Source organism: Pyxicephalus adspersus, chromosome 1, assembly GCF_032062135.1.
Source record: "Pyxicephalus adspersus chromosome 1, UCB_Pads_2.0, whole genome shotgun sequence".
Classification (NCBI taxonomy): Eukaryota; Metazoa; Chordata; class Amphibia; order Anura; family Pyxicephalidae; genus Pyxicephalus; species Pyxicephalus adspersus.
The window spans coordinates 51,141,631-51,163,934 of record NC_092858.1 but is presented as its reverse complement, the minus strand read 5'-3'; the positions used below and the strand labels follow the sequence as shown (position 1 = coordinate 51,163,934).

At 36.9% G+C, this 22,304-nt stretch overlaps 1 protein-coding gene across 1 annotated transcript in view; it reads left to right on the top strand.

The window, feature by feature from the left end:
- The window catches only part of DIAPH3 (diaphanous related formin 3), a gene marked incomplete in the record, with an annotated part of 209,714 nt that extends 187,764 nt beyond the window's left edge, over window positions 1-21,950 (top strand). The window contains 1 exon segment of the mRNA XM_072410484.1: window positions 21,825-21,950. Within this exon segment, the coding sequence (XP_072266585.1) occupies window positions 21,825-21,928 (104 nt within the window).
- Between the last annotated feature and the right edge of the window lie 354 nt (window positions 21,951-22,304).

Genomic DNA, 22,304 nt, shown 5'->3' with positions numbered 1-22,304 from the left:
TTTCTACGAGTCCCAAACCCTTTGTCACTTTAGTTCCAAGTCAAATATGATGTAAAAATGGTGCATACTCTGCTCATCCTTTGTTCAATCACATACATTGATAAGTAAGAGATTCTGAAGAGGTGACCAGAATGCATGTGGTATGTAAATCACTTAGCTTGTGCAAGACGGCATAATAACGTCACCTATGCCACTTAGGACCACAGACTTGGGTCGATCTTATTGAAAAGTGGCTATAATTCTGTTTATTCTGCTGTTATAAATTGTAACAGTGTTTACCTCATGGTGGGTGGACTACCACACGACAGAAAAAAAAAAAAAAAAAGAATTTGCATCCTCCATCTCTGACAAGTTACACATAAATTTTTGTAGCGCCCTGCTATCTTCTCTGCCACCTCTTCTGCAGTTCACTGCAATTTTTCCTCATTCTTTACGTTCCAGCATCAGCTCAGTAGAAGGTAAACATATTTAAGTGTTATAGAAACTTTCAAAATAGATTAGGAAATTAGAAAACCATTGTGTCTTGGGTTGTGCTTTAGGGATTTTACTGGTACTGTTTTTTTTTTTAAAATGCAACAATCATATAAGTAAAGCTTTGTTAAAAAGTTTTCTTTATGAGACTGAAAAAAAAGATAAACCAGAGCAAATGTGTTGCCCGTGCAAGTTTTTGTCCCACTTTCTTAGTACTATCTAGTTGCTTCTTATCCCAGCTCTTTCACACAGATGTAAACAGCTTCATTCGTCTATTTTTTTCAAAATTGCTGCACTATCATTTTTGCATAGTTTGCTGTTCAACCCCTTTTTATTTTTTCACCATCTCCTCCATATTTACCACATTTGCCTTCCCTAACTGTATTGTTAAGTCCCTGGCACTCCTTATTTATTGAACATTTGTACAGTAGAAAGGTATTTTCAGAATGTTAAAAAAGTGCACAGAACATATTTATTTTCATATTAAGTGTATGAATGATGTAATGTTATACCATTTGCAGGCATTTATATCCTCGTACAGATCACTGTCTGGTCCTACCATACAATTGCCCTATATTTCCTTTTCTCCATTCATTCACATTATCTAGGATCAACATCTACTTCCTGAAATGCTGTTCAAGAGATTTAAATCCTGGTGTCTGTGCAATTACTGGCTGTGTCCACAAATGTCCTGCACAGATCAGCTGTTTGTGTCTTGCAGAAGAATTGCAATGGCATATTGATTACATAATTTAAACCAAGACAAATTCACTAGTATTTATGCAGACTTGTGGCTTTATATGCCATATAAATAATAGTTTTTTTAAGCGTTTCATTTTCAGACTAAAAAAACGAAAATGCTTTTATTCATTTACCATGATTTCCTTCTCTACTGTCTCGACAGTCATTTGAACATTTAACTGCACAAAACTTGTGAATAGTTAAGTCATATTGTCTGACTTTATTACATTCAATGCTAATCACACTTGACACTTGTGTCTGTGGTAAGACAGATATGGCTGTCATGAACACGAACCGATTTCCTATAAACCTTAATGGGCAGGACCCTGTACCTCATTATAGAAAGGTACAAGTAACCAGACTGTTCATTGAATGTTATTAACTTTTAAGTCAACTTGGTCTCTTTCTCAGTGGCCTTTACAGCTTTGCCATTTCTCAGATGGAAGTTTCTGAAGTTAGTGAATGATCTTTATAATAAGGAAGCAAAAAGACTGTTTTTGTGTGTGTATATTATGTGTATTAGGATGTTATGAGTACAGTCTACAAGACAATACCTCCACTGCCATAGCTCAGGTAGTTTTGTTTTTGTTTTCTTTTAATTTTGTTTTGATCTGTTGAAACACAACACCATTGTTTATTTTGTATGTTTCTTGTATTCATTGCCTTAAAAACAATAACAGTCCATGGTTGTTCTAACCATCTTGGGTGGCCATACCATTTATTGCATTTAATCTTTTATAATGTTGAGAATGTGTAATGTGAATAACCTAAAAAAAGCCCTAAGCAAAGAATCCCTAGCCATCGGGTTGTAGCTGTCCTTTTGGCTGCAATATTTACTGTCACAGGAAAGATCTGTGCTCGCTCACTGTCATTTCATTAGGTTAGTTTACATGATTGGCTGAAAAAATTACAGTAGAGAGGAAGCAGATCTGTCCTGTCACAGCAAAGACTCCACCCAACAAGGACAGATAATCTCCCGTACTGGTTTCATGCAAGAATTTGTACAGGAGACTCCTACTCCAGTCTGGAAAAATGTAATCTTAATATCATCTTGTCTGATGTAGGGAATAATTTTAAGCATTTGTTTCCTGGGCATCCAGCATAGACATTACGCAATTAGGGCAGACCATTTTTTTTTTGGTAAAGACAAGCAGCTATCCTAAACATGAATGTAGCGCCATCAATACTAGACCTTTTCCAAAACATTGCCATCTGCCTACCACACTTTTCTTTGGGATCAAAATAGCTCTATGCCGCTTAACCTCCCACATACTTGTTGGTGGAACATAATACCTGGGCATGCATAGATATTTTTGGGATTGTCAGTTCACAAGAGTAGTGGACTGGAACATACAGTACATGCCGTCTTTAAAGGGTGGCTCTAGTGTGTTCTATACCACTGTTGCATTCAACTCCATGGTCCATAACCTACTTAGAAATCTTTTTAGTGAAACCCTCCTCCAAAGTTTCCATTTCACCGCTATTCAGAGACACTAGATAATACTTTCAGATTTCTTATTCCTACTTTTTGATCCACTGGCTTAATTCCTTCAACGATAACTCATTGATTTTAAAGTTAAGACTGTTATGTGGAATTGTTTGCTTTTTATCTTTCTGTATTCTTGTTTATCCATATGCTTTGTGCGCTGTAAGTACAGTCTATGTACCCTCATGTGGTATAATTCAATAAAGCCTTCCTTCTGCATTGTACAGGATAAAGTAGCTTCAGAAAGTATTTAGATCCCCTTTTCTTTTTTTTAATTTTGTTATATTGCAGTCTGATGCTACAGTCATTTCAATTTATTTATTTATTTTTGTTTTCTCATAAACCTACACTTTGTACCTCATAATGACAAAGTGCAAACAGAACTTTAGACAATTTTGTACATGTATTAAAAAGGAAAAAACTAAAATATCACATTTACAGAAATATTCAGACCATTTACATAGTACTTAGTTGAAGCACCTTTGGCAGCAATTACAGACTCCATGCCATTTGGGAATGATGGATTGGGGTATTTTCTGCCATTTTTCTTTACTTTCAAGCTCATTTAGGTTTATTGGGGACCATCTGTGGACAACCCTTTTCAGGTTTCTCCAGAGATGTTCAATAGGCTTTACGTCTGGGCTCTGGTTGGGACACTATAGGACATTCACAGAGTTGTCCCTAAGAAACTCCTATGTTGTCTTCGCGGTGTACTTTAGGCCACAAAGTCTGAGGACTTGAGCATTGTGGAACAGGTTTTCATAGAGCATCTCTCTGTACCTCACTCAGCCTTCCCTCAACCCTGACCAGTACTTGTTGCTGAAAAATACTTTCACAGCCTGATGATGTCACCATCATGCATTACTGATGGGATGGTATTGGGCAGGTGATGAGCAGTGCCTGGTTTAATGAAAAAAAAAACACATAATGCAAATGATTGTAGCATCAGGCTGTAACATAACAAAATTTAAAAAAAGTGAAGGGAAATACTTAAATAGGTAATATTTTAGGCCATAGTCATATTATGTAAAAACACATATTATAAGATGAGGTAGCGAAAAATATATTTTGATGTTCAATGTTGTACAATTTGAGTAAGTTAGCAGATTGGTAGGATTTAAAGCTAAAGGGGATTCCTAGAAAAAACACAAGGTTTTACCCATGGTGGTGTAGGAAATGTCCTTTTTTTCTTGTGTAACCTTGTACAGCAAACACTAAAATAAACAAATTCATTTTTTGCTTTTTAAAGAAAATCATTATTGTGTACTTTAAATCTAGGAGCACAAAAAGTATAACCCAGGTAACTATAAATATTCTTAGCCTACAGGTATAAAAGCAATGTGACCTACTTACATGCAACCTTGCTCCTAAGAATTGCTTATCTTAATTCATAAACACAATTGTAAGTAATGTAACTGGCTATTTTGTCAGTTTGTCATTAAGAAAATAAGCTGTTATATCACAGGGTAATTTTTTGTGCTGTATGAACAATTCATACAATTTTATACTGCCCTGGTTAGTTTTAATTGTGTGTGTGTTTTAGCTTGTCATTTTCATTGTTGTGTAGGCCAGAAGTAGATGACAACTCTGTCTTGTACCTTTTGCTATGCTTTGCTCTAAAACAAATAGTGTTGTTTAAAATAATATGAAGTGGAGGGACAGGAGTGACATCTTGCATATTGGTAATCTGTTTTTATTAAGCATCACTTTGCATCAGGCAAGTTTACAATAGGTTGGTTGTCTTTTCATAGATTATAAATACTCTTCAAAGTAGCATGTTGTGGCTGAGGCTTGTAAAAGTGTGTTTCATCTAAAACATAGCTTTTAATTATATACTGTAGGTCCCCTGTAATTAGCATGCTAGCTGCTCTTTTATTGCTACAAGCCTAGTTATAAAATACATGTTAACTGCTGATATTAAATATTTAGCAGTTTCTTATTTTAAAACCGTGCATGCTTTCTAATTAGTTGAGAAATCCTCCTTATATTGTGTTCACACCGAGAAAGAAAGTACCGGTAACGTTCCTAATAAATACTTTATTCCTTTTAGGGTTTAAGAGGTTTTTGCTTCAAATTGCAGGCTTTAGTGTGGTTCCAAGGTGTCTTAGAACATTTGTTAGTGTAGCTTTGTAAATTGGTACTGATTTGATTTTCTTTCCCATAAAGCCCACTACTTTGTATGCTGGATACTTCCATTCTATCTATTCACCATAGAATACCCGACAATGCAAGTTGATTGAATAAATATCCCATAACGGTTTGAGTTTGCTTCTGTTTTCCTTAGTAAATGTTTCTTGCTCGATTCTCTATTTTGTATCCTTTGTGTCAATAGAAGATATATATATATCTTGTGAGATTTATAATTAATGGCAATACATTGTACTTCCTGAGCTATACATGTACAAAGAACCAGAATCAAAAGTCACAGAATAGTGCATTGCTTTTATCTTTATGCATGGCATACTGTACAGCATAATGCATTGTTCATTTTTTAAAACTCAGATTATATCCACCTAAATATGTTGAAGACAATAAGCATAATTATGCATCAAAATCTGTATGAAGTTTTTAATTAACCAATAAATAGTATTGCATTTGTGGCATTTTTTTTGTCTCTTCTCAGAAATTATGTCAGATCTGTAATCTTTTGTTGACAGTGAGGAACAATCTAAACAGATGAGATTGGCCAATTTGACAAAAAAGAAATCCTATGTGTTAAGTGAGATGGAAAGGTGGCAGTAATCCATGTTTATAAAGCAGTTTTAAGTGGAAAATGACACTTACTTCTGCTGCTTTTGCTCTTTGGTCTGTCAATTTTGTAGTCTGGTGTATTACAGCTTGCAGCTCATGCACATTTTATTTTCATTGTTGTATACTGCCATGATATTTTATCTTGTTTGGGTTTATTGTTTTTCAAACTGTTCCCCTGGTTATTGCTTCATCCATCTTGTTTTAAATGAACTTATATCACAACTCAGCTCCCTATTATATTGCTGTAAGATATCATCATCATGAAAAAGCTGTGCTAATGTTTATCTCCAGGTATTATTCATGTTCACTGTCACTCATTTCTGTTTTACACATATAAACAACCCAAAATTGTGAACTGGCAGAACCCTAAATGTATTGAGTATTTTTAGTAGAATCTTGTTGGTTCATTGAGTCCGAGCTTATGATGAAAATTCATAAGCAGCTGTTACTTTAAGGCAAATTTGTGCTTGGCCTATTATCTGTGCTTCTGAGTATAAAGGAGCAGGTGACTGGCTCTTCTTTCTCTCATGTGACACCTGGTGTCAAATGTGGCGAGGGAGGCTATCCAATCCTGTAATGATCCCAATGTCATCCTATAACGTCTAGAAACTGTGCAGAGTCTATAATTCACCCATTTATAATCCTGCTCATTTTATGTTCATGTCATGTTATATGCAGCAAAAGCAAAGAGTAAACACAGTATGTTGTGTTCTGGACGCACTTCATTTTCATGTATTAAGTTGCATGTATTCTGAGAGCTATTTGATGGAAATATTGTGTTCATTAAAGAATGTTAAGGGGTTTGTGTTCTTATGCTTGCATTTGCTTGACTACTACCCACTCACATAATTGGATACATCTTCACAGGCAACTCTTCCTTCTATTGTGACAAACTTGTCATTTGTTTAATTTCTGCAAGTGTTAGGCCAATCAGTTCATTACTGACTAACAGAGATAGGCTGTGGAATAATTCAAGTTTTTTCCACAGCTAAAATACACTGATAAGATTTTGTTGGTTACCAATGGATGTACAGCTCACAATAGAATAACTTTGCATTCCTAATTGCAATGTTTTAAATACTCACCTTTCCCTGTACCTTTGCGGGAGCTCCCATCTTCTTCCGCTCCTGTTAGAAGGTTTCTGATCTTCGTCCATCTTGATTGGCCAGGCTGGGATAGGGTAACTCATTTCCCATGCTGCAAATGGGCAGGCAAGTATGTTTACTCATGTATGGGTAGTATATCGCCTGTCCCTCTCTGCAATAAACCACTTGCATTGTAAGAAATATCCTTTGTGGAATTTCTGCTGGGAGATTACTAGCTTCTCAGTCTTAGAGAGGAAGAGAATGACATTTCTGCTTGTATGTTGCTAAGTTTGCTTTGTACAAAAAGTGTTTTTGATTTTTGTTAGAGAGGGTCTATAAACGAGCTAGCCCAGCAAGGCTACTGTGTGTGTGTAAGTATGTGTAATATACATACACACACATATGACTGAAACTCATGTGAATGCACCAGTCATCTTTGTACAGTGCTGTGCTATATGCCAGAGCTATATTTGGATGTATGTGATCACTAGGAAAGGCATGGAGACATTTCAACCAAACTTGCTAGACATAAGACTCAGACTCATGTGAGTTCACAGCTGATCTTTGTACAGAGCTGTGCTATATGTCAGAGCTATATTTGGTGATCACTAGGAAAGGCATAGAGACATTTAAACAAAACTTGCTAGACATATGACACCGCTGATCTTTGTACAGCACTGTGGTATATGTCAGAGGTATATACAGTTAGGTCCATAAATATTTGAACAGAGACAACTTTTTTCTAATTTTGGTTCTGTATATTACCACAATTAATTTTAAATGAAACAACTCAGATGCAGTTGAACTGCAGACTTTCAGTTTTAATTCAGCGGGTTGAACAAAAAGATTGCGTAAAAATGTGAGGAACTAAAGCCTTTTTTTACACAATCACTTCATTTCAGGAGCTTTCAAAGATTAATGCAATCTTTTTGTTTAACCCACTGAATTAAAGCTGAAAGTTTGTTTTATTTAAGTTGTTTCATTTAAAACTATTTGTGGTAATGTACTGAAGCAAAATTAGAAAAAAAACTTGTATCTGTCCAAATATTTATGGACCTAACTGTAAATGTTTAATAATAGTGCGTGACTGTGGGGGGACATTAGATTGTCAGCTCCTCTGTACAGAGACTGATGGGTCTAGCTCACTGTTTCATTGTACAGCACTATGGTATATGTCAGAGCTTTATAAATCTCAATAGATATATATATAGATAGATAGATAGATAGATAGATAGATATAGATATATATAAAATTGGATGTGTGTATGTTCCACCATTACTTGAAAATGCATGGAGACATTTCAACCAAACTTACTAAACATATGACTGAGACTCATGTGAGTGCACCAGCAATCTTTGTACGGCGCCATTTTATATGTAAGAGCTATATTTGGATGTATGTGTGTATGTCATCACTAGGAAACGCATGGAGACATTTTAACCAAACTTGCTATGTTCCACATTACTCGGAAAGGCATTGACACATTTTAACCAAAGTTGCTAGACATATGATTCAGACTCATGTGAGTGCACCCCTGATCTATGTACAGCACTGTGCGCTGTGATGTCAGAGGTATATTTGCATGTATGTATGTGAGTATGTTTTGCTCAGTGACAGTGTGCCTTTTGCTTAAATTTTTACCTACTTTTTTTTGGACTCTTTTACAAATTTCTGTCCTGTTTTAATGCCTTTGAGAAAACATAAGGCAATTGGCAAAAAAGAGTGCAATCAATGCAATCAATCAAAAAAAAATTAAACAACACCATCGACGAAAAAAATCCCAAGGACAGTAATAGAAGACTTGCTACGCTGCACGAGAAAGCTAGTACATCTAGAGATTCAGAGACATTACAACAGCATGAGGCCAGTAAGGGAAGACTTGCCACGCTGCACGAGAGAGCTCCTACATCTAGAGATTCAGAGACATTACAACAGCATGAGGCCCGACTACAGGATAAAAAAGATAGAGCTACTACATCTAGAGCTTCAGAGACTGTACAACAGCGTGAGACCCGAGTACACGAAATGAGAAAGATCCGGACAATCATTTATCCTGGCTCACAAGAAAACACTCGAGGCCTTTCACATCACTCTGAGAGGAAATGACAGCCTTATGGGAGAAGCTCTGGTACTCAGCCCATCATCCCAAAGTCAGCAGTGGCTGATGAGATCCACACGTTTAAAACTTTCATCTTTGTGGAGACGTGCAACAGATACCTGTACAAAAACATGAGTACATCTGGGGAATAAAAAATCTCTAAATTTTCTTTAAAAAACTACTCCAAATCAGAGAAGGTAGGTTACCAGTTGAGTCTCCTGGCAAGATAAAATTGCCATCTATTTTCTGTAATCTGTTGTTGTCCATTGCAGAGCTAATAGATAGTCTTTCTTGCTGCTAAAAATGAAGATGTCCACAAAATAAACAATCAAATATTAGCCATGTTACCAAGCGCAGTCACTGAATACAAGTCTATTGATACCATAGTAGATGCAGATAAGGTCATTCATTTCCCAACAGAATTCCTAAACTCACTTGATCCGACTAAATTACCAACAAATCTTCTTTTACTTAAAGTTGGCTCTCCAAATATTTTACTACGCAACCTCGTCCTACCAAAACTTTGCAACGGCACAAGGCTTTGTGTTAAGAAGCTGCTGGCGGAGAGGCAGTTAGCTATTCAATTTACTCAGGCACAGAAGGAACAAATGTTACAGCATTGCCATAAAATTTCTATCCACAGTGGCTCTCCAGAAATAGGTTATAAAATACTTACACAATGGTATAAGACTCCAGACAAATTACATGCTATTTCCCCCTTACATTCAGACCTATGTTGGAGATGTGGTAAGGAGAGGTACAAAGCTTCACTTTTTTTAGTCAAGCCTGATGCTTTCGGAATTCTGGCTGGGGGTTAGGAGAGTATGTCAGGAAATGTCGGTTCGAACCATGCCTGATGACCCAGGATTCTTTCTGCTCCATCTGAATGATTGGCTCCAGAAAGCCTATGCCAGGTCTGTGGTTAAATTTCTTCTGACTGCAGCAAAAGCTTGGATTCTGAGCCTCTGGAGACAGCAGATATCTCCTTCATTAGGAATGTGGGTGTGTAAAGTAAATTAAATCAAACAGATGGAAGACATCAGGAATATGGGAGGGGTAAAAGGTTCAGTGACACCTGGGCTCCTTGGATAATGTTCCAAGAATCCAGGGACTACAAAAATATGTTGGGACTTTGATTGTAGGGTTATAAGGAGGAATGTAGTACAATATTGCAGGCGCATATTGAGACTAGTTGAGGGGGGACATCAGTAAGATATGGCAATTGTTAATGGGTTTAGATATTTTACTGATGATGTTTATATGTATATTTGGTTCATATTTGAAAAGAATTGTATATAAACAGTGGTTTATGGTACTTATTCTTTTTTTTTTTTTGTTTGTATGCTATGATAGATAAAACTTTGTAAAATTTCAATAAAAATGTTAAAAAAAAAGAGAAGCTGCTGGCCAATGTAATTGAAGCCACTATCTTATCAGGAAAGGGAGAGGCTGAAACAGTTTTTATCTCACGGATACCACTCATTCCCAGGAATCTCCCTTTTCAATTTAAGAGATTACAAATTCCAGTGAGACTTTTCTATCACAATCAACAAGTCACAGGGGCAGACTGTTACATACTGCAGAGTGGATTTGAGATCGCCCTGTTTCTCCCAGGGACAACTTTGTTTCTTTTCGCATATTTCACGTTATAATTTCTATATTGTACTTATACTTTTAAAACCTGTAAAAACAAAAAAAATCTTTGATTTAACACTATAGCTTTAGTTTATTCCTTTTCCTGTATAATATAAGATTGCAATAAATAAAAACCAGGGCAACGCCAGGAAATCAGATATATAAAGATTTGGTATTTGCTTGGTTGACTACCTTTTTTCTTGGAAATAAAGACCTGAAAATTGGATGTGTGCCATCTCCTGACTGAATTGTACATTACCCCATTGCTACGAGTAGTGCCACAGTAGGTTCACACCATGAATAAACTAAGGAGTCCAGTTTAGCTTAGTGTCCTAAGGAGGCAATGACTAAGGCACATAGAAACATATTCACAAATACAGTTAGATTTTAATAAAAGTTAATCAAAGTTATGACATTACACGTAAAAAGAGAAAGCTTGTTCAGAACATATCAACTCGAACAGCTTTCATCTGGGGTAAGATCCAACTTACACATAACAAGCACCCTCTCACAGGCTTCCTGGCCGAAAGAGAGGAGTAACATGTTAGAATTATAAAATCTAGTCACAAATCCCAGGAAAATTCAGCTGCAAGTCTTCCAAAAGTGAAGCAAATAATGCCAAAGGTGAATCATAGAAACAAAGCCCCCATTAAATTGTCTGTTCCCCTATCTGGTCAAGCTTTATTCCCTGAGGGTTGTCTTGCCACCTTTGGCCTTCACTTGAACCTCTCTTTTTAAGACTGCTTTCAGTATGAGATTAACTTACTATGTCCACTAGTAATACTAAGATAAAAAATATTTTTTCAAAGAGCACACAGACTCCTACCCTCATGTGATTATTTTGTCATGTTGATTGGTGGTTGCCACAGATAAGATATTTTCCTATTAAGGTTGTTTTCTATTACTATTTGTTAACTGCTTGCTACTTCTCAACTTCTCCGTACATATACCAGTGTATTAATAAAGTGTATAAATTACAGCCTTATCCATCAGTGCAAGGCTGACTGTCACTTAGTGAACTACTGCAAAAAAGGGCTTTAATTTTACTGCAAAAATATCCCTTGATTGAAAATAATCATTTATAGAACATTTTAAACAAAAGCACCATTTATTTACTGTAATGCAGAGTGAAAATGGATCCCTGCCTCATCACCTAACACCTCATCACAGTCACCTAACATAACTTAACTGAGATGTCCCTTTTAGGGTCTCTGAGATGGATGTGGTAAAAAGAAAATATCCCCTGTGATACCCACAATCTAACAACAAAGTCTTGCTTCAAATGATTGTATGGTTATCTAATAAATATCTGAGCTCCCTCATGAATGATGAGGTTATTTTAGAGTAGAACTTTTGCCCTTATTTAAACATACATTTAATTGCCAAAAAACATAATTCCATAAATGCATACTTCCATTTTTTTTCACAGTGGAATGTAGCTGTAGAGGATTGACCATAATTGGTACCCCAATATTCTCTGCTGTGATATGCCCTAACTGCCTAGCTAGGTTTATGGATTTTTTCATGTGTTGTACGCTATGTCTCTTAAGCTATGTTTCTGTAGTTGGTGATGAAAGACTGGTCTTTCACACTGTTCTGGTTCTAACATGTTTCTGCAGCATTTTATAATCCATATCGTCCATGTGCTTTAGTTACATTAAAGGATGTAGAGTTTTTGTTTGCAGAAATGCCATTATTTGAGTTGCAAAATATTTAGCCTTCTTTTTAGAAACCTATTCTATATGACACAATAAGTTTTTAAATGTTTATTTCCTTTATTGCAAAAACAAGGTTATGTTAAAAGTGAATAGGTATATTGTTTCCCCAAATATACATATATGTAAAATATTTTTATGCTCTGAAAATGGAGGAGATGCTGGAGAATTGCTAAATGTTGGCATGGTAGTTAATAAGCAGAGAATGGCTGTTGATAATACTGAGGCTGCATTTCAGCAGCGAATCACATAATTATTTTTGTAGCATATCAAAAAGGGGAAAATGAAAGGAATACAGTCCCACATCCCACTGAATAGCTGTAAAAAAAATTGCCAGATCAGAAAGTGTTTTCACATAGAAGCTGCCTTTATCTTACTGTCTCATTAGCCATTACTGTAGTTATGTTGTCTTTTTCTGTCGCGGAAAATACAGAAATGTACTGTTGTGTGTGTAAAGAAGAGATTTTAACAGTTTCGCTTTTTTGAACAATAAATGTCAATTACAAAATATTGGTAAAGTCTGTGTAGCAAAATTTTAAAATTCTAGTTTCCAAGGAAACTGCTCCCTCTACCTATGTGTACCATCTTTACCTAAATGCAATCTAAAACACTATAACAAAAACCAACTGCTAATTCAGTAAATAATGTGAAGTTCTACTAATGTGAACAGTTTAAAGATTAGTGTTGGCAGATGAACATTGCAGCCTACAAAGTAGTCAGAAATAGCAACTAACATAGTCTCTCAGTAAAAAAGTTTACATTTAAATATATTGTTGCAGTACAATAAATATGGGGGAGGTGATTAAGGAAATTCTTTCTCCTGCCTGCAAGCTAAAGGACTGCTTTAACAATATAGTAACATATATAATCATTTAACAATAACAAATTCATTAGGGGTCTATTTATTTATCTTTTTATCTGATTTTTTTTTATCCAGGATTCACAAAATTTTTGCCCAAGATTTAAACAAGTTGTAGTGGAATTGTATGAGAAAATGTGTAAAAGTTGTGTGAATGTTGGATGAAAACATTGGTAAATGGACTCCCTCAAAGAGGTGTACTATATGTCAGCTCAGAGAAGCAGTCTTTAGTCTTAACCATTCTTCTGTATCATAGATAATAGTAAAGCTCGTCCACCCTGCTCATTGGTAAAATCTAGTTGTAACCCAGCAGGTTCTATGTGGAAACTCAAATATTACTACTTCACACACTTTTTATTCTTTTCATAATTTAAAAGTTTTCTTCCAGTCCATTGACTTTGTCTAGGACAGGATAATGTCACCATTTAAATAAAGGTACATGCTACTTCATTATTGTCTTGGTGGTAAAGTGAAAGGCCCCTTGTCGATGGTCTGTGGGAGCAAAGGAAATCAAATCAATCAATGTTCAGTGTTTATTATCTTTGAATAATCTGTTCATGTACCAGGCTGCCTTCCTCTGCCCCAATCTCACTCTCTGAATGGCATTACCTACATAATGCAGTCATTATCAACCCCCCTGGCGGTACATTATTTTGCAAGGAAGTTTAATATTTTAGGCCCGTAATTCTTAGGAAAAAAATCACAGGTATAATAAAGTTTGAAACACAAATCATAAATTATAATATAATAAATTATTTTATAAATTTAAACTTTATTAAAAAGGATTTTTTTTAATTTGTCCAAACTAGGGTACAGTAATAGAATAAACTTTTGGATTTGTTATTTATTTAGTTTTTATAACTTTATCACTGTGATCAATGTTTTAAAAGCAGATTACTTTATACTTTGCTTTTAAATTTCCAGCCAAGCCACGTCTCCCCGGCGTACCGACGCTTCATGCATCACATCGATCACACCGAGGATGTGATGCAGAAGCCGTCCGGGGATCGCTGGGGATAGGTAGGTTTTTTTTTTTTTTTTTTTTCCTACCCTGGTTTGGAGTTACTGCTTTTGGCATGTAAAATTCACCCTGAGCCCCACTCCGGAATACCTCCAAGCCAAATAAACTGGATATAATTCTACCTAGCAGTACCTGTACTGCTCTTCTTTGCTAAGTTAGCATAATGCGAGAGCCAGACTTAGAAAATCAGGCATGTGTTAGGAAGGATTGAATTTAAATGGTGCTTTGTAGGTCTTGGAGAGTGTTTAACCTTGAAGGGAATTATTATTACAAGAGATTTAAGAGAGTTTGCTTTTATCTTTAACTATTTGCATGATTTGGGAACTGAATCCCTGAAAGCATTTTTACACCTCCCGGTTCTCACATTTGATGAAAGCAACATTTGTTTATGTAGTCCAAGCAATCTTTAGTATGTAGTCTTTAGTCTGTATAAATACAACCTTTTATGTAATTGTGCCCCCACACTGTTTCCCACTGTTCCTAGAAATGTAAAAATGCTGTTTAACCATCACAGTTTGTCTTAAAATGTATTATTGGTGTGTCATTTTTGGTAGTGTTCATGCATGCATTCTGTCAGGCATGCCTTTTTTTTCTATGCATTTTTCTAAAAAAAAAAAACAGATAATCTCCTCTTTTGTAATCATCGTTTAAACTTGTCAAACCACACTAGCTGAATTACAGCCTGCACAAGGATGTTTGCTTTCCTCTAAAGTATAATTTTGCTGACTGAATATATGTTCTTATTTAAAGTTGAATCGAGCCAGGGGATTTTTATTTAATGATCTGCTTCATACAAATGCAAATTACTGTAAATCTTGGGATCCCTGAGCTGTTTCATGTTGTTTAAAGCAAAAGTGCAAAGTTTTCACTTTGTTTACACAGTTTATGGTAGCACTCATCTGTGCAATTATAGAAATGTGCTTACAATGGCTTTTGCCGACCATGTACAATATATACCACTGAACCCTAGCTGTTAGAAAGCATGCGATTGCCGCATGCTCTCCCTTTCTATGTCTAAGAGAAATATGCTGGAGTCACCTATTTCCGCTGAGGAACTTTGAGTGACCATAAGGGATACCCCATCTGGCAAAACTCATGCCCCAGATGGCTTGCCCCTATCATATTACAAAAAAAACTTCCAGAGCAATCTGGATTCCCATTTTATCTCTGCTTATAACCATATAGCTGAAGGTGGTCAGTTTTCTCGCCCTCTGAGTTACCATTACGGTAATCCCCAAAAAAGGTAAGGATCCTTCGGCTTGTGCGAGTTATCGCCCCATCTTAACCAAGATCTTAAACTCTTTACGTAGATACTTGCTTCCAGACTGATCAAGGTTATGCATGATCTCATCCACTTTGATCATGTGGGGTTTATGCCTGGCAGGAAGGCCTGAGATAACACGACCAGGGTATTGAACTGGATATGCAATGCCACATCCAAACAGATCCCACTCATGTTGCTGTCAACAGATGCTGAAAAGGCTTTTGATCGGGTCGATTGGCTTTACATGGACACCGTCTTGCTGTATACAGGCTTGGGATCGCGAATGTTCTGGATTCGGGCTGTAAATTCTCAACCAACAGCCACGGTTAGAGTAAATGGGCTACAGGCAGCTCCTCTATGTATTTCTAATGGCACACGACAGAGATGTCCTTTGTCTCCCTTGATTTTTATTTTGCCTCCCTTACCTTGAAGGTGTGCGGCTCAGAAAATAGCGGCTTACACGGATGATTTACTATTCACTATCACCAATCCCACTGTTTTTTGCCAAATATTATGACGGCTCTCAGTGAATATAGCTTCCTGTACAATTTTAAAAATAAACTATGCCTATGTCTATTGGATTTATCGTTGCCTGCTACTATCTGCGCCCACTTCAAACAATCCTTTGCTTTTCACTGGGAATCTCACTCAATCACATACCTTGGCACGACAATACCCAGAGTGCTTTCTGAGGTGTATGCTCGAAACTACCTAGATCTAGAAAGGTGTGCTAAAATCACCCTTTTCTGGCTGGGACGTATAAGCTTTGTAAAAATGAACCCCGGTTTCTATACATTTTCCAAACCCGATAAAAGTCCTATAATGATTTTTCATAACACTCAGCTTGAGAATTTTCGGCTATATATGGCGTGGCAAAACCCCAAGACTTTGGAGAACTCTGCTAATGCGATCTAAATCTGAAGGATGTTTGAGGGTCCCAAACATGTTTCACTACTACCTAGCTCTGCATCTGACACACGTTTTGGACTGGTGTCAAAACACGTGTTTTAAACATTGCCTTTCACTTGAACAAGCTGTTTGCCCAACACACCTACACCTCCTGCCATGGATGCCACTGCCGGCTCTACCTGAAATTAAATCTCACCCCACTGTTATACTTGGGAAATTGCAGTAAGGAACTTCCATGGATGGCGCGTCTCGCCCTCTCCGTCACCCCTCTTTACCATTTTGGGAAACCTGTCCTTCTCTCCCGGGTTAGAGGATGGGAAATTCAGAGATTTACTATCCGCAGGCATTTGCAGAGCAAAACACTTCATCTGCTCGGGAAGATGAACAGGGCGAAAGGAACTATGTGATAATTGGAGAATTTTGCTTGGATTTTTGGAGATCCTTACAACTCACATTTTTTGCAAACCCCCTGCCCAGGCCTCGATGTATTGCAGACCTCTAACGCCCTTCGATCAATTATGTATGAAAGGGGGGGGGGATTCTACATGCCTTGTCTATTGTGTATGGGCTTTTACAGGCTTCACCCCGAGTACATACCCATGTTTCTTGGGTCCTGGGAAGCAGACTTAGTTCTCACATTTTCCATGGGACAAAGGGAACATATATTGTATTGGACTCACAAAGTGTCCCAAAGCAGCAGATTTCAAGAAACCTGCTAAAACGTTTTTTCCTGGTGGTATCGCACCCCAGAGAAGCAACACCACATTCTTCTTACTTGTCAGATTGCTGCTGGAGGTGTCAGGGGGATATGGGCTCTCTCCTCCATATCTTTTGGGAATTTCCCCTTTTAAGGAATTTTTGGGTGACAATCAGATCTAAAGTTTAACAGATGTCAGACCAATATATACCAGAGGTCCCTGCCTTTTTTCTCCTGCAACACAACTTCTTCCCCCTGAAAACTAACAAAAGTTTGGTAGATACTTGATTATACCAGCAAACTCAAGCATAGCCACATGCTTGCGGAGCCCAGCGCCACCCACGATTTGCTTATGGCTACACAGAGTTAATGAAATTTATTGTATGGAGGACCTAACCTCTTCCATTCGGGGTACCAGCAGAAAGGTGGCCAACATATGGTTTTACTAGTCACATTTCATAGCGACTAATGAATATCATAGCTATTTCCACTAAATTTGGATCACTGGTGCTTTACACTAAATGCCTTTATCCACTCCTTTTTTTTTCTACGTATGAGACAACCCCCACTCGGCTATACGAGGCTTACCCCATTCTCGGTTCCCCAATGTCACCATATGTTTTCCCCATCCCTTTCTTTTATTCCTGATCATATAAAATTTTACATGTCCTTTAGTTGAATCCTTGTATTGTGTTTGTTATTGTTACATGATACAGCTTCTATGTAGTTGCAAGGTTTGCACATTTTTCATTGCTGTACAATTGTTTCTTTTTGTTAATGCATTAATGCTACTCCCATCCCTGTTTTTTTTTCTGTTCCTCCCTAAAATAATATATAAAAAAAAAAAGAAAACATGCAATATTACGCTCTGTTCTGAAGTCAATACCCAAAACACCAGGTCGCTATGTCTAAAAGCTGTTACTGTCTACCATTTAACAAATTAGACATTCTTATCTGTAATTACAAATACACGGATAAGTAATTTACTTGGTAGTTCTATTCAACAACAACAGTGTTTTTTGTCATTCAGATTAAAGCCTGTTTATATGGTCTTTTCTCAAATTTCCCCATTATTTTTCTAGCGCATACAAAATGCACATACATACAGAAATCTCACTATAAAATACATTTTATTAAGCATATTGAGAAGCGTTTTCATTTTTATACATTATTATATTATAACATTATTGTATTTTTTTTCTCGATTTTGTGGTATGTGCCTTATAAAGCTGGGAAATATGCTTTATTTGTATATGAAAAAACACTTCAGTAGGTGAGTGGCAAAAGTGTATTTCATCTTCCATAGAAGGACACACACAGACCTAGGAAAATCCACTTTAGGAAGAATTGTCACTGTTGTTTGCAATAAAATGGAGCAAATATAGTGCATTTTGGTGAGCACAGAATGCTGTTTTTGCTAACCCAATTCTCACTAAAGCTCTTACAGTACCTCCTCTTGTGTTGCTAGCAATCTCATCAACTAGTGGGAGGGGTTCTTTATTTCTCTAAATAACTGTCAGTAGTCATCCTGTAATAAACAGAAATAAATCAGAAAAGACAAGGGGTTTATGGCTAGAATTGTTTGGAAATAAATTATGTATTGATATAAAGATTCATACATAATTACATAGCAATCATATCATATATCACCAATCCCGTTGTTCCATCATGGGATTGGAATTTTCATGCTATACATTGTATTACTAACACATCAATATCAAATAACCATTCCAGTCTATTCTACCCGAAGCGTTTCGCCTAACAAGGCTTCCTCAGGGGTTGGCTGGGACTTGGCTGGGTAAATAGATCAACTGTATGCATTACATGAGGACAATAGTGATTCGAACAAAGGTAGAGTGGTAAAACAATACAATAAAGATACATAAATTATGATATGTACAGATTCAATTGTCATCGTAACTATCGTATACAAACATGGTGATGTTTTGATCAGTAAATTGAGGATCATATTCTAATAATCATTAAATACATCAATCTCATATAGGAAGTGAGGTTTAGAGAAAGTATAAGAATGGCACTTACTTTTATGTGGGTGTTGGATCAATTGTAGATTAGGGCCCTAGATAGATGAATAGTAAATGAGCTTATCTCTGCCTTGAAGGTAAATAAATATTTAAAAATGTGTATAATAGTTATGTAGTATAATATATTGTTTACTATCTTAAATAGAAAGGGATAGTTTACATTAATTAAGTGATCATAGGGTATAATCTCGTAACTTTAAAGTGGTGTGCCACTTGCTAATTTATGTTAGTCTAAGGCAGGGGTCAGCAACCTTTACTATCAAAAGAGCCATTTTGCCTCCTCTTCCACTAAAGAAAAATAGTCTGGAGCCGCAAAACATAACACAGTTTATAAACTTTTAAAAGTTTTAATGTTTTTTTAATTTTACCTGTTACAACAAGTGTGCATGTGTAGGCCTACTTTGAAATAAATTAAACACTGAACTATGCCCCTAGAAGCCTCCAGCTTCTAACGTATCATCCTGTTACATTAGAAGCTGGAGGCTTCTAACGTAACGGGGTAGATTTTTTTGATGGGCAGAGTTCTTTATGTTCTGACGATGCCTTAGCGATGAAATTTTAAGGGGTGTTATCCACAGGTGTCCCTCATTTGCAGCTTTAATTTTGTTCACCTGTACCCCCCAATCTTGAGTAATTGGAGTTCAGGTGCTAGAAGCCTCCAGCAATGTGTAACAGGGTAGAATATTTTGATGGGCAGAGTTCTTTATTTTCTGACGATGCCTTAGCGATTCAATTGTAGGTGGTGTTAGCCATAAGTGTCCCCCACTTGCACCTCTATTTTGGTCACCTGTTCAAAGGAGGGGGATGTCATTGTACACGCCCCGTGGTAGATTTATTTCACTGGTAGATTTTTTTCATTAGATCACCGGATAGGGAATCCCCCTTCTCCGCAGTGTCTTGGGAGGAAGGGGATCCCCCATTAGAGATCTTCCCGCGGCAGCCGAAGGGAGCCACAACAAGGAGGCTGAAGAGCCGCATGCGGCTCCGGAGCTGCGGGTTGCAGACCCCTGGTCTAAGGCAATATATCTGAAACCCAAATGATTCACACAGAATCCCTTCTTAGTTCTTTGCCAATTCCTTGCAATTTTAAACCTTAGAACAAAACTAAACCCTGTAAATAGAGAATTGCGACCAGGCAGGTCCTTTATTGCAGAAGGAACAGGTGAGGTCCCATCTACAATAAAATACCCTCACCTGCCCGATCCTTCCTTTCCTCTTTCAATCGTTGGCACCACCTTCTTCTTCCTTCTTCTCTTTGTTTTTTCATTATGACGCCTGAGAGACTGAAATGATATGAGTATCTGATTTTTTCACCGAGTCTCTATACAACCTGACAATAAGTTTGGTAATTACTTTCCTATACATTAGTATTGAGAGAAGAAGTGTGGGTTAAGTTTTTCTTTTACTATATAAGCTGTTTTTGTTTCCAGTGTGGCAAGTAGGTGGGAGGTCTTGCAAGAGATGAATCCAGATCCTGCTGGAATGAATGCATAGGGAACATTCATAAAACTCTCAAAGTTTTCAATGTATGGAACTCTGTTGTTTAGAGCCACTGGTATTGTTGCATGGTTTCATTTCAGAAGGCTGATGGAGCCATTGCGTGGTAGTTATCTCAGTAGCCCATTGGTTCCTCCTATTAAATTTCCTGCCATTTTGTCCGCTTCAAAGGCAGTTTTACTGAGCACTGGCTTCATCTGCTGGCCCAACTATTATGACCTGGTCCCCAACCCCAGATCCTAAACTCCTACCATCTGTTCGAAATCTTATGTTTAACTGCACCTCTTCATGCTAAATCTTTGTTGGCCTTACTCTATAGTCAATGCATTAGTTACCTTTTTTGATACATATAAATTGTGTTATTTAATGACAAACAAACTTATAGCAATGCAGAGCATTTTTTTGTTGTTCTGCTAAAAATAATACTCTGAAAGTGTTGTTTTCTGATCTTTACTGCAAATGCAATCTTTGAGGCTGCCGAGTGGCTTCATTATTTATGTATTTATGATATCTTCATTTCAGTGGTCATATTTATTTGAATTTATTTTTATTTCCAGTGACTTTTATTCATGTACCCTATATTGGCAAAATGGACAGTCTCACCAGTAGATTCCCTAGATGTTTAATCTCCATGCTCTAGTGGCCATCATATCAGTTGTGGGGCATCAGCTTTCCTATTCATTGAAATGCAAATGGCTCACTCCTATTGTCTAGGATTTTTGGATGGATAGTTGAGTTGTAATCAAGCAAATCATGTGTTGATGAAGAGTTAGTGAAACAGAGTTCTGGTCTAATACAAATAGTATGCTTCAGCAGTATCCTTCCCATGAATGGTTTCTAATGAGAGATGAATAAATAATTGGTACGTCTAGACATTTGTGCATTTATGTTTGTGGAGATCTATTAATCTGGCTTGTTCTGTGCATAAACTATTCATAACACGGCATCCTTCGAAAGAGGCACGACTTGACCAGAGGCACATATTTGACTTACTTGGTGTAAACATTTATTTCAGCCTTGTATCCTTCTAGTACATGCTTTAAATAATTTAATATGATTTTCTAAATGCAATAGTAAACCTAATGAAGATAAAGGTGTGCAGTGGGAGTTGCTGTTACATTGAATGCCTTTAGCACTTTTTAAGTCAGATATAACTACAGCTGATTCCTTTTCAGGGAGTGATAAAGTTACAGTTTTTCACAAGGGACACATGATTTATTGGTGACCTTAACATACAGAGTTCAGCAAGAAAAAAAAAGATAAGACAGAAGCCATATTCCTTTTGAGATTACTGTCGCTGGCTATAAAGCCTAGGGCCTGAAGTAAATCAATTGAACTTTCGTCCACTTTACTAGATAGCAACACAAAAACGAAATGAGACTGATTTTATTAAGAAAAGGATGATATATGAATCAGTTAAAAGCTTGTCTAGTTTTAAAATTGCTGGTTTTCGTCATAACAGAGTGATCTTTTTTATCTGTCTGTATGTCTTTGACATTACTATGGTAACCTGAAGGGCTGATGGAATTCCCTCAATCTCTCTTTACAGAAGGCGAAGAGACGGGAGTGATGGATAGCCTGCTAGAGGCCCTGCAATCCGGAGCTGCTTTCCGAGACCGCAGAAAACGAACTCCAAGGCCTAAAGGTGACTAGAATACCTTTCTTCCATTTTGGGGTTGAATTCTCCCCCCCCCCCACTCCCTTTCCACGTGATACTTACACATTCTTTATATCTACAAGGCTACCAAAGAAAAAAAAAAAAGAAGTGCTTAAAGTGCCAGCAGCAAGCGTAATCCTTTTGTAGGCAATGACAAATGTCAGGAAAGATGTTAATTCCAGCTGGCTGATGTCAGTACCACTTTGCACACCAATGCACTGAATTTAGCATAAGCTGCTGATTACGACAAGGCTCATCATCCAAACCATATGTACTTTATCTCTAGGGTATATGGTAATGCGATTAAACAGGATGTACAATCATGATATTTTTTTTATTATGTCAAATATTCCGCTACTACAAGAACCTGTC